The following is an 11765-nucleotide window of genomic DNA, read 5'->3' as shown; positions in this document are numbered from 1 at the left end:
TCGGGGTGTCTCTGAACTGAAGCTTATTTTGTCAGCTCACCACCCACATTGATGAGGGTAACACGATAGCAGTATAAACAGCAACACGGCCTTGCTTACCTTTCTGCCCTACTACCCATTAGACAGAATAGAGGGTTGAACACTGCTCCCTGGCAGTTGCGTATTCTCCGTGCAAAAGGATGTCATTAGAGAAGTGTGTAGCGCGAATTCTGATTGTTCTTAATAGAAACCCGGAGTCAGATATAGGGGTAAATGCGGAAAGATGAGAGAGACAAAGGAGCAAGCCACAGCCACTTCTTACTTCGCCAGCTCCTCAACCTGAAAGGGTGTCCCCAAGATCCTGTCTCCACCCTCCTAGTGCTGGGATCAAAGGCATGTGCCTCCCAAGCCCTGGGATCAAAGGTGTGTGCCACCACTGCCGGGCCTCGATGGTTAACTACTGGCTGGCTCCACCTTCCAATCTTCAAGCAAGCTTTATTTGTTAAAGCACAGACAAAATATCACTATAGAAGGGCCTTAAGCTTCACTGCCCAAGAGGGAGAGCAGAAGGAGGTGGCAGCTTAGAGGTGAGTTCGCTGGTGCCCGTCAACCATACTTGAAGAAGAACACACTGGTATCAAAAGCCTTCTCAAATCTACTTTGATAAATACGCCACTCTATAGGCTTAGCTCTTCTTCGTCTTCCACAGAACAGAAGCCCAGAGGCTGCTCGTCTGTGCTCTGTCCCTTTTGTTGGTGCTACAGTCATGGTGCCGGCATGGAACAGTACGTGCATCACAACCAGTCACCTTCATTTGTGTTTAGACCCAGAGGAAGAGCCCACCTCTCAGCAAGCAGTAACTACTGGGTGAGCCAGACTCGCTCTCAAACCCACTTTCCTTCCAGACCAAGCGAGCAGATTCACCAAGCATGGCGGTTTTCAGCAGCACAGCTTAAGTAGGATATAAGACCACCATCCGCCCTTAGGATTGGCCAGAGAGCATTGCATGGGATCTGTGCCTTTAGAAACCTGGCTCCAAGCTGGGCGGTGGTGGCGCACGCCTTTAATCCCAGCACTCGGGAGGCAGAGGCAGGCGGATCTCTGTGAGTTCGAGACCAGCCTGGTCTACAAGAGCTAGTTCCAGGACAGGCTCTAAAAAAGCTGCAGAGAAACCCTGACTCGAAAAACAAAAAAACAAACAAACAAACAAACAAAAAAAGAAACCTGGCTCCATATAGTCTTGCCTCTGCTTCCAAACTGTAAAGCAAGCAAAAGCAGGGATTCATCCCCACCCCCCAAGAGGGTCAGTGAAATACAGAACGTAATAAAATGCAGTGTTAGAAAAAGAAGCCTGGGCAGCTCTCAGGACATGTAAGACTCAGCACGTGCTGGCAAACGGACTAAGAGCGCCAGGGCAAAGCTCGAGGTGCGGCTATGCTGCTGCTGCCGTGTGGGTAAGCTGGCAGGGTCTGAGCTTTGACCTGCAATGCCCCCCACTTCTCACAGCTTTTCCCTCTACCCCATCTTAAAACAGTAAATATTTGCTCCACTGAGTCATAATCCTAAGAGAGTTTATTTGTAGGTTTTTTTTTAAAAAAAAAGTAATTGGTACAATGAAAAACTGTACAATACTTACTATGTTTGGGCAAATGTATACAAACGGAGGCCTTTCAAAAAACAGTCCCTCAGATGATGACAGGCTTTCATTGTTTCGTAGTCAGCCATGTAAGATGGTAGATTTGCCTGCTGGAAGGATGACATGGCTCCATAGGTTGTGTGGCTGCTGAAGAATAGTCTAGAATCAAATGCGCGTCTCCCAGGTAAAATGATACAGAAGGACTTCTGCCTTGTGAATAGCTAGGAAAGTCTTTGAACATTGTTGAGTATTCTGCACATACAGATGCCAAAAGAGGAAGTCGTTCCGTTCTTTCATATGCATTTATTGAGCACCTACTGTGTTCTAGGCACTAGCAACAGAGATGAGTGGTCTGAGAAAGTGTAACCCCACACTGACATTAAAAACTTCTACCTGGCCCCTGGGACCACGATAGCTTCTGAAGAAATCTGTGCTCTCAAGTAAAATGCACCATATTAAAGTAACTTAAAAAAAATCTAACATTTGTGAAGCGTAAAGGGAGAGTAGGGAAAAGACTGAATCAAGGACCTCTGTGTCCTTCAGAATGTTTCACTGCCCCGCTCTGACTCCTGGGGGAAGGTGGTAGCAGTCGTAATCATAGGATTTTAGAAGCAAAAGGAACAGAGGTCCTCTGGTCCTATGCTTTTCGGAGGCCTTCATTAAAAGGCAACTATGGCATGAACAGCCCCAGAACCTCGTGCTGTATCTTCCCCAGCCCCAAAGTGGTCCATGAAATGGATTCACAGAACTCGGTTTGCGGTGACTCGCCGAGTCCTAGCTGAGGAAACACAACAGGAGTGATGGCATCAGTGGGTGCACTAGGCTTCCTGACAAGAAAGGGGGGGCGGCTAAACATGAAGAAACCCATTTTTAAAAACTGCACAAATCATCAACAGGAGACTCTCATTTTCTCTCAAGGTAGCCCCTTTATGAAAGGGAACTTTGAAGGGGTGTAAGGCAGCCAGCCAATCAGATGCTGAGAGGAGCATCGCGGATACCACTCAGGCCTAAGTCACTTGACTTTCGGGCCCAACCATACATGCACTGCAATCACAGAGACGTGGAAAACGAGGAACAAGGATACACAAGTGCCGGCTCCCGGATCCCCCGCCCCTGGGAGGTGGCCAGCGTCTGGCTCAGAAATGCTAACAGAATAGGCATGTTTATAAAGTGCAACCAAAATCGGGATTTGAGATTTCTTCAGAGGCAGTCTCGTCACAGACGAAAGCCCTAGTGAGATCCTGGCCACCATTAGCCCCAGCAGACTTGAAACCGAAAGGTGTGAGCTTGTGTCGTGTGCTGCGCCTATTTGGTCAGGGCTGTGATCTCCTCCGACTTCATGGCATCGGACAGGAAGCTGAGCTCATTGCACAGGGTCTCGTAGCGGAATGCCATCCGGATCTGCGCGACGTTCGTCTTTCGGATATCGTTGCCCTCTGGTCCTTCTTTGTAATAGTTCTGTCCCAAAAACTTCTGTTTCTCCTGTGGGCCAAGAGAAAGTGAGACCAGATTCATTTTTATATTCACATAGACAGCTTTGACATGAACCCCAACACAACTACTGTATCTAAAGCTGATCCTCAGTGGGGACATCTTCCTCCCATGGGACTCCAAGTCTCCCCAGACCTCCAGGTCATGATCCCGACCACTTGGTCATTCTCTCCTTTCTTGTGAGAGAGAATTACAGAACTCATGGGCCTGTGCTGGGTGGCAAGCAGAAGAGGAATCCCTCCTGAGAGGTAACGCGGGCAGGCAGTTCTGTGTTCCTGGAGAGGCTGGATCCCAGAACAACTCACATGGCACTTAGACATTTAACTGTCATCTCTCAAGACCCCGTAAGAACCCTCTTCCTGTTCAAATGACATCCCCTGAGCAGATGCTCAGGTTCGCAGTGTTGGCTCCACATCTGATTCTTAAGGGAGCAATACTGAAGTGCCGAATCTCATGTGTGCACTCAGTGCCTGCTCTTGCCAGGACTGTTTTAGGGCCTGTGGACATAACATGGAGTAAGCCTCTGCTCTCAACTTCCATTCAAAAGGGAAACTGAAAAACACATAAGAAAATGCATGGCACAGTGTCTGCAGTGTGGCATGCTATGGCGAAAAATAAGGGGAATGAGGAGGGCGGCCAGGGAAGGCCTGGCTGAGGGCATGTCTGAGGTAGATGAGGGGCAGCCATGATGGCCCCTGAGGTTTCTCCTGGAGCCTGAATGTCAGGGCTCCTGAGACCTGGCTTGTTCAGCTTGTCACCTATCCCAGTGCCTAGAAGGTACCGCATGCACAGAGGTCTCTGTGCTCACTTATGGAGGGGAAAGGATTGGCCAGCCAATCACACGCACCTGATGCGAGAGGCCGCTCTGCAGCACGCTGTTCCTGGCGATCTCACACAGGTCGCATGTGCTCAGCTTCCACACTTGGGCTGCGATGGCGTATTCCTCCATGAGCGCTTCCTAGACCCCGCCCCAGAGCACACGGGCCAGGTGAGACAACACTGCAGCCTTGCCACACAAAAAGCGCTCTCCCGTGGCTTTCCTCTACCCATCTGTGTGTGTGCAACTGCGTGTCACCACATGAGATAAATCAAGGAAACTTCTAGGTTTGTTTGCTCACCAGCACGGAGGGCCTAGCAGGTCAGAAAGCTGGGGTCCTGCTCTTCTGTGAGAGTCCTTATTAAAAGGGAGGCTCCTTAGGTAAACGAAGGAGCATTCACGCCAACTAACAAAACAAGGATCTGTAAGTGCGACCCAAAGCAGCAGCCTCTGAGATTGACCATCAAGTGATGGAGGCTTTGACAGAGAAACAGAAGTGAGCACAGGGAACCCTAACTTGCAACAACTTGGTCAAGCAGTTCAGCCAGTTAACTGTTGTAGTGTGATAACTGTTGTGGTTGTGATTGACTGATGCAGTGTGATTAACTGGTACAGTGTGTGATTAACTGGTGCAGTGTGATTGACTGATGCAGTGTGATTAACTGGTACAGTGTGTGATTAACTGGTGCAGTGTGATTGACTGATGCAGTGTGATTGATGCAGTGTGATTAACTGGTGCAGTGTGATTGACTGATGCAGTGTGATTGATGCAGTGTGATTAACTGGTGCAGTGTGTGATTAACTGGTGCAGTGTGTGATTAACTGGTGCAGTGTGTGATTAACTGGTGCAGTGTGATTGATGCAGTGTGATTGACTGATACAGTGTGATTGATGCAGTGTGATTGACTGATGCAGTGTGATTGACTGATGCAGTGTGATTGACTGATGCAGTGTGATTAACTGGTACAGTGTGTGATTAACTGGTACAGTGTGATTGACTGATGCAGTGTGATTGATGCAGTGTGATTAACTGGTGCAGTGTGTGATTAACTGGTGCAGTGTGTGATTAACTGGTGCAGTGTGATTAACTGGTGCAGTGTGATTGATGCAGTGTGATTGACTGATACAGTGTGATTGATGCAGTGTGATTGATTGATGCAGTGTGATTAACTGGTGCAGCGTGTGATTAGCTGTTACATGATTAACTGGTGCAGTGTGATTAACTGGTGCAGTGTGTGATTAAGTGTTGCAGTGTGTGATTAACTGGTGCAGTGTGTGATTAAGTGTTGCAGTGTGTGATTAACTGGTGCAGTGTGTGATTAAGTGTTGCAGTATGTGATTAACTGGTGCAGTGTGATCAGTAGCTTCATTCCAGGGCCTCATATATCCGACTGGAGCTGAGTTGTTGTAATCAAGGTTGAGACTGAGTTGAGCTGTTGAGCCTTCTGCTGGAGCTTACACACAAGGCCAGCAGCCTCTCAAAAGCTCAGTGCCCCTGTAGTCCGGCACATATTCAGTAATTCATTTTATTTTATGTGCATTGGTGTCTTGTCTGTGTGTCTGTGAGGGTGTCGAATCCCCTGGAAGCTGGAGCTAGTCTTGAGCTGCCATGTGGGTGCTGGGCATTAAACCCTGGTCCCCCGGAAGAGCACCAGTGCTTGGGAATGGCTGAGCCATCTCTCCAGGCCCCGCCCCTCCTCTGAATCAGGCACATTTTTAGTGCCTGCTTTTTGCTTTACTTTTTTGTTTTTGTTTTGTCTTTGGAGACAGGGTTTCTCTCTGTCACAATCCCAGCCGTCCTGGAATTGTCTTTGTAGCCCAGGCTGGCCTCGAACTCATAGATCTGCCTGCCTCTGCCTCCCGAGTGCTAGGATTAAAGGCGTGTGCCACTGCACCTGACTAGCTTTGCTTTTTATTTAACACACTATTTTCATTAAAATGTTCAAAAATAAAAGTTAAAATGAGTAAAATGTAACATTAAATATGAACAAGAAAGGCTCCCTCCACATGGGGAGATAATGCAGTCCCAAGGGGCTGGGCTTAGCCACAGCCCTGCTCTGACCGGGAACTGTCTGCTGTCCATCACCGGCGCTTTCTTTCCCGCCCATTGCCTCCAGTTGACGGTCTTAAACTGTGCTGACAAAGGCTTCTGGGATTCAGAGACCTTTTGCCAACTTCATTTGCCAACTGTGTAGCTGTGGCGAGGCAGGATTGCTTTCATCCACTTTTCAGGAAACTGAATGTGGGCAGAGATGGGAACCCAGCTGTCTCCTATTAAGCGAGACATTAAAGCAAACCGCAGAACACCACCACTACTCTTGGGACTGCTGTTTTGGGAAATATTTTCATAACTTTTTTTGCTATTTATACAATATTTAATGATTCCATTACTGTTTTGGGGTGGGTGGAGGTGTGTGTGTGTGTGTGTGTGTGTGTGTGTGTGTGTATGTGTGTGTTATTGTCATTGTTGTTTTTAGTTTCTCAGTTGTTTTTGTTTTGTTTTAATGCAAGTTTTCATCTGTAGCCCAGGCTGGCCCCCAACTCTGGGTCCCACTGCCTCGGCCCCCCAGTGCTGGATTACTGGCATCAAACCAATACAGTACTATTTTTTAAAGGTAAAAGATTTTTACACTCGGAAGAGAAACCAGAGTAGTATATTACTGTTTTTAAATAAGTTTGTGAATATTTTAAAAAGCATTCCTACTTTTTCACACCATGAAGAGCAACAGACACAACAGAGATAGGAGGAAGCCCCTTGAAGGTTTCTGTTCTGGGTGTCAAGGGCCCAGGGCACTGCAGCTTCTATTGTTTGCCAATTGGGTGGCTGATCTTGTCAGCACCAGTGGAATGCTCTGGGAACACTCGTGGCTGTTACCCATGCGTGACATCATCCTTCCCTTCTCTCCTCCCAGAGACCCAGAGCATAATCATGAAGATACTACTAGCAAAGCCAGACGTGGTGGCACACACCTTTAATCCCAGCATTCCAGAGGCATAGGCAGAAGCAGGAAGATCTCTGTGATTTCAAGGCCAGCCTGGTCTACATATCAAGTTCTAGTTCTAGCCAGTCATGGCTACAGTGAAACCTGCTCTCTCCCAAAAGGGACAAATACTATTCATCTAAAAAAATCTTGCCTCAATTTGTGGGTGTGTGGTGTACTAGTCTATTAGACTCCATTAGCTTAAGGAAGAGGGTGTTCTCTGCCAACTGCACAAATAAAAAGGAAGACAATATGGAGTGTTCTAATAACTCTATCAAGATCACAGAGATACATAAAAAGAAAAGGTGTAATGGAGAGAAAGGCAAAGACTCCCCTCACCATGGACTCATCCCTTGACTTCAGCAAGCCACATTACCCCCAAACAGAATTGGGGTTTGGGCTCACATCCTCACAGTGACAGGCTGGGGAGCCCCAGGACCGACGGCTGTGGCGCACCCCTGAACTCCCCCACATCCTCACAGTGACAGGCTGGGGAGCCCCAGAACCGATGGCTGTGGAGTACCCCTGAACCCCCAACATCCTCACAGTGGTAGGGCTGTGGAGCATCCCTGAACTCCCCACATCCTCACAGTGGCAGGCTGGGGGGCCCCAGGACTGATGGCTGTGGACCACCACTGAACCCCCACATTCTCACAGTGGCAGGCTGGGGAGCCTCAGGACCAGTGGCTGTGGAGCGCCCCTGAACTCCCCACATCCTCACCTTGGTGTAGTGGAACTGCATAGGGTCATCAGTGGAGAGCGAGACATGCAGTCCCTTGTGCAGGAATTCCCGAAGCGGGTTCTTGGAATATTCCAGAAACAGGCTGTTGTTACTGAGAGGAGACATGGCAATAGGGATCTGAGCCAGGTAGTAGAGATATTGCAATACAGGACTCTGCAAAAGAACCAGCGAACACTCGTGTGACATGTGCCAGAGGATTGGCCAATGCCGACGGAAACCACAGGTTGAGAGTGTCTGGACCACGAAAGCTGCGGTGTCCAGGCCCACCTGCCTCTACTGCCTGCACTCCCCTCATTGCTGTGACTTGCAGGGAGTCTTGCCCACTGTTTGAAATACCCGCTTCTGGTAGGAGGCCACATCTTACTCTCTGCACAGGGTGGGCAGGCCACAAGAACTCCCATATGTATGAGAAACATTCAAGTTCGGACTTTCATTGGTTTAGATATAAAATATCCCCCATAGATTTGTGTGTTTGAGTATTGGGTCACCAGCTGGTGGCACTGTTTTAGAAGGTTGTGGAACCTTTAGAAAATAGAGCCTGGCCAGAGGAGGTGGGTCACTGGTTGTGGGCCTTGAAGTTTTCTAATAGCTAGGACCCCCTTCCCACCCATCTTCCACTTCCTGACTTCAGATGCAACATAACCCAAGTATCATTGCATCCCATGATGGGCTGTATCCTTCAAAGTGTGAGCCAAGCTAGACCCCTCCCCCTTTAAGATGCTGCCTGTTAGGTGTTTGAACAGGGCAGTGAGGAAGTGACCAGCAGAGGCTGTACACACTCTAGCCCCTGGGAGACCTAACCTGAAGGGAGGAGGCAGGCTTGGTGCTATAGTTCCCTGATGTAGCACCGTCCCTTACACGTGTGACCAGAGAGAGGACGTCAGGACCATAGCAAGGGTTTCAGTGGCATCACCTGCACAAAGCAGAAGCTAGATGGCACTGTGGCCACCACTGGGGACTGTGAGTCAGCTATGGACCTCATGTGGGTCCTTTGTCCAAAGCCTCTAGAATGAGGGGCCTAGGAATATTGCAGCGCAGAACAAGGGTTGTTAGTCAATGTGGAGGGATCCCAATTCTGTGCTTAACATTGCGTTAAAATTATGCTATCGAGGAAGATGGCTGGGGGAGATGGCTCAGAGCAGGCAGTGCTCTTGTAGAGGACCTGAGTTACATTGGGGGCAGTTCACAATAACCTTAATTCCCGTCCAAGGGACAGGACAGCCTCTGTAGGCCCCTCCGCTCACTCATGCATGGACTCACATACAGACACACATGTAATAAACAATTTTTAAAAATTAGTCTTTAAAAAAGAAAGAAAAGGGGGCTGGAAATCCTAAATGACTGGCACTGCTTCTATAAAGTAAGGAGGCGATTTCTGTTTACTTTTTTTTAAAAAAATCTAAATCATGATGTGTTTGGTTATTTTATGATTAAAAGTGAACCCAGCTGCTTTTTTTTTCTTTTTTCAAGATAGGGTTACACTGTGTAACAGTTCTGGCTGTCCAAGAACTCACTCTGTAGACCAGGCTAGCCCCGAACTCACAGAAATCCACCTGCCCCTGTCTCCCAAATGTTGGGATTAAAGGCGTGTGATTAAACCACAGCACTGCTGAATCCAGTTGTTTTTGTTGGTTGTTTTTCCTGCATTAATTTGTTTTGTTTGTTGTTGAGGAAGAGAAGGAGGAAGGGAGGGAGGGAGAGACAGAGACAGAGAGAGAGAGAGAGACAGAGAGAGGGAGGGAGAGAGGGAGAGAGAGAGAGAGGGAGAGAGAGAGAGAGAAGTTAGAGGGGAAAGAAAATGATTAAAATACATGAAAATAAGTAAAAATTGTCAGTGAACCCGAGAAGATGGCAGGTAGCCCAGCCTTCCAGAAGCTATGGCCTCCAGCACCACTGACCACCACTCTGGGGTGGGGGAGGAAATGGAACCCAGCACACCCAGCATGGCCTCAGGGAGTGGTCCACTTACCTTCTTGAGGAGCAGCCCATGGGAAATGTTGTCTGCAGTCAGAAAGGCGGACACTAGGTGGGTGATGGAGCCTGCTTCCCCACAGTGAGGCCGGAACAGGAACGTGCTCAGGCCTCGTTCCCTGTGGAAGGGAGGCTCCAGGTCAGGACATGCCCCTGGTTTACCTTGCCCACACCCCCAGCCCAGGACGCACTCCGGGGGGAACATCCCCATGGCATGGTCAGCACAGCGAACCCAGTGCAGCCTAGAAACTGCCCCTCCTACAATGCAGAAGCCAAGAGACGTCACTTCCAGGGCAGAGGACTCCCTTCCCTGCTTTCCAGGACTGTAGCCTCCATCCACCATGAGAAACCAAGTCCAAACTCTTTGCCATAGAAATGAGCAAAGGCCCAGAGGGTGACGTGTGTGGAAGACACTGAGCAGCTCAGTGACAGAGCCACGCCTGGAAAGCCTGTCTCCCAGAGCTCAGCTAGGACCCCCTCCACCCTGGTGCCAGGCTCTTTCCTCAACCCTATTCTAAACCTCCATACCACAAACTTAGGTTGACTCCGTGTTAGCCAGTGAGAAGCCATGATCCCAAAGGAAGGTAAAGGAATATCAGACTTGTAGAGAAGGGAGTGTGGCTGTGTCCTGTGTCCCCCAGGCACAGGAGACCAGCCTAGGGCTTATGTAGACTGAACATGCTTCACCCCCATCTCTCCTGTGCCTGGACTCTGCCAATCACATGCAGTTACGTTTTTCCAAAGCACAAATGCATATGTGCAGATGGCTCAATGGCAATAAACAAGCATGCATATATGTCTGCATGTCCTAGGTCTTTTCTTTCCCAAGGATCTACAAGGCCACATAGAGATATGTGCTGATGAATATGTACATATGACACGTGCATGCAAATGTATAGCATCACTGCTCAGAGGATACATATCTGTACTGGCATGAGTCTCCTCATGTGCATGCCCGCATGTGCGAGCAGCTGTGATAAATTTAAGTAGCTGTTTGGGTGTGCATGTTGGCAGAAGTGAACACAGACCCACGGATCACATGTGTGGAACATGGTCACATCACCCACCTGCGAAGGTTGTTCAGCACCATGATGTTGGCATACATGTAGTACAGGTAGTAACTGTACGGTGGGTTCTGCTCGCTGGTCCAGAGGTCTGGACTGGGACTCTTTTCTGAGAACATGTGGTCACTGTGCTTGGACTCATCATCCACACTGTCAAACCCTGTCACCTGTGTGGGAAGTAACCACGGTGACATTGAGCCAGGGTAGGAGCATCCAGGACTCAGCTCAGCTCCAGGAGGGGTTAAGGAGCTCATACTTCTTTTGGGGATCCTGGGCCTCTGCAGCCTTAGCCCTCAAAGGCACAGAGATGGGGTGCAGCCCCTCAGTGTGTCCCGTAGGGCTCCCCAGTAGGCCCAGTAAACCAGCCTAGAGAATGCCCAGCCCCAGTGTGGCAGTAGAGACAATGAAGAACCTGAGGCTGGGCCAGATGAGGGTGAGTCTGAGCTGCCAAGTTTTCTCTTTGCCTTGCTGAAGAGGCAGGATGTGCAGGAAACAGGAGCCATTGCCAACAGCAGCAGTGACAGTCTGGGATGGGAGGGGACCCTCCGTGATAGTCTGTGCACCCACTCTCATCCCTCAAGCCCTCCTGGCCTTCCAGCTCACCAGCTAGCTAGTACTCAAGTGTCACTGTGCGGGGGGCGGGGAAGGCGGTCACTATAGCCTCGTTTTGTTGTTGAGCAAACCAGAACCGAAGTGATTTAGGAAACCGTCCAAGTGGGATGAGCGGGTTCTGGGCCCATATAGACTCCAGGGCTGGATTCGGGCTATAGGGAGAGGATTCCTTTGGACTTGTCGGGTAAGACACCAGCTGGATGCCTGACAGCAGTGGCCCAAGAGGCATCTCTGCTCTGTTGGGAAGGACCTGGGAAATCCTTTCTAGCAAGTATCTCCAGTCTCCAGGCTGAGCTGGGGATTCCTGCCCATGGCCGCCCTTCCTTCCTTCTCTCCTGGGGATTCCTGCTCATGGCCGCCCTTCCTTCTTTCCTGGGGATTCCTACCCATGGCCGTCCTTCTCTACTGCGGACAGATACAACCTTGCCCAGCATTACCAGCAACTGCTACCCTGAGAAGCAGCCTCCTCTCC

The 11765-nt window shown here is 49.4% G+C and overlaps 1 protein-coding gene across 1 annotated transcript in view; it reads right to left on the bottom strand.

Moving 5' to 3' along the window:
- Positions 1–1817: 1817 nt before the first annotated feature.
- Positions 1818–11765, bottom strand: part of Ampd3 (adenosine monophosphate deaminase 3) — a 46430-nt gene continuing 36482 nt past the window's right edge. Inside the window, exons 11-15 of the mRNA XM_038335749.1 lie at positions 10685–10848; positions 9616–9736; positions 7626–7799; positions 3954–4064; positions 1818–3097 (exon numbers count right to left, since the gene is read on the bottom strand). Coding sequence (XP_038191677.1) covers positions 2921–3097; positions 3954–4064; positions 7626–7799; positions 9616–9736; positions 10685–10848 — 747 coding nt within the window. The 3' untranslated portion in view covers positions 1818–2920. The remainder of the gene's footprint in view (positions 3098–3953; positions 4065–7625; positions 7800–9615; positions 9737–10684; positions 10849–11765) is intronic.

This window comes from Arvicola amphibius, chromosome 1 (assembly GCF_903992535.2).
Source record: "Arvicola amphibius chromosome 1, mArvAmp1.2, whole genome shotgun sequence".
Taxonomy (NCBI): Eukaryota; Metazoa; Chordata; class Mammalia; order Rodentia; family Cricetidae; genus Arvicola; species Arvicola amphibius.
Note: the sequence above shows the minus strand (reverse complement) of the source record. Positions and strands in the feature narration are given on the sequence as shown.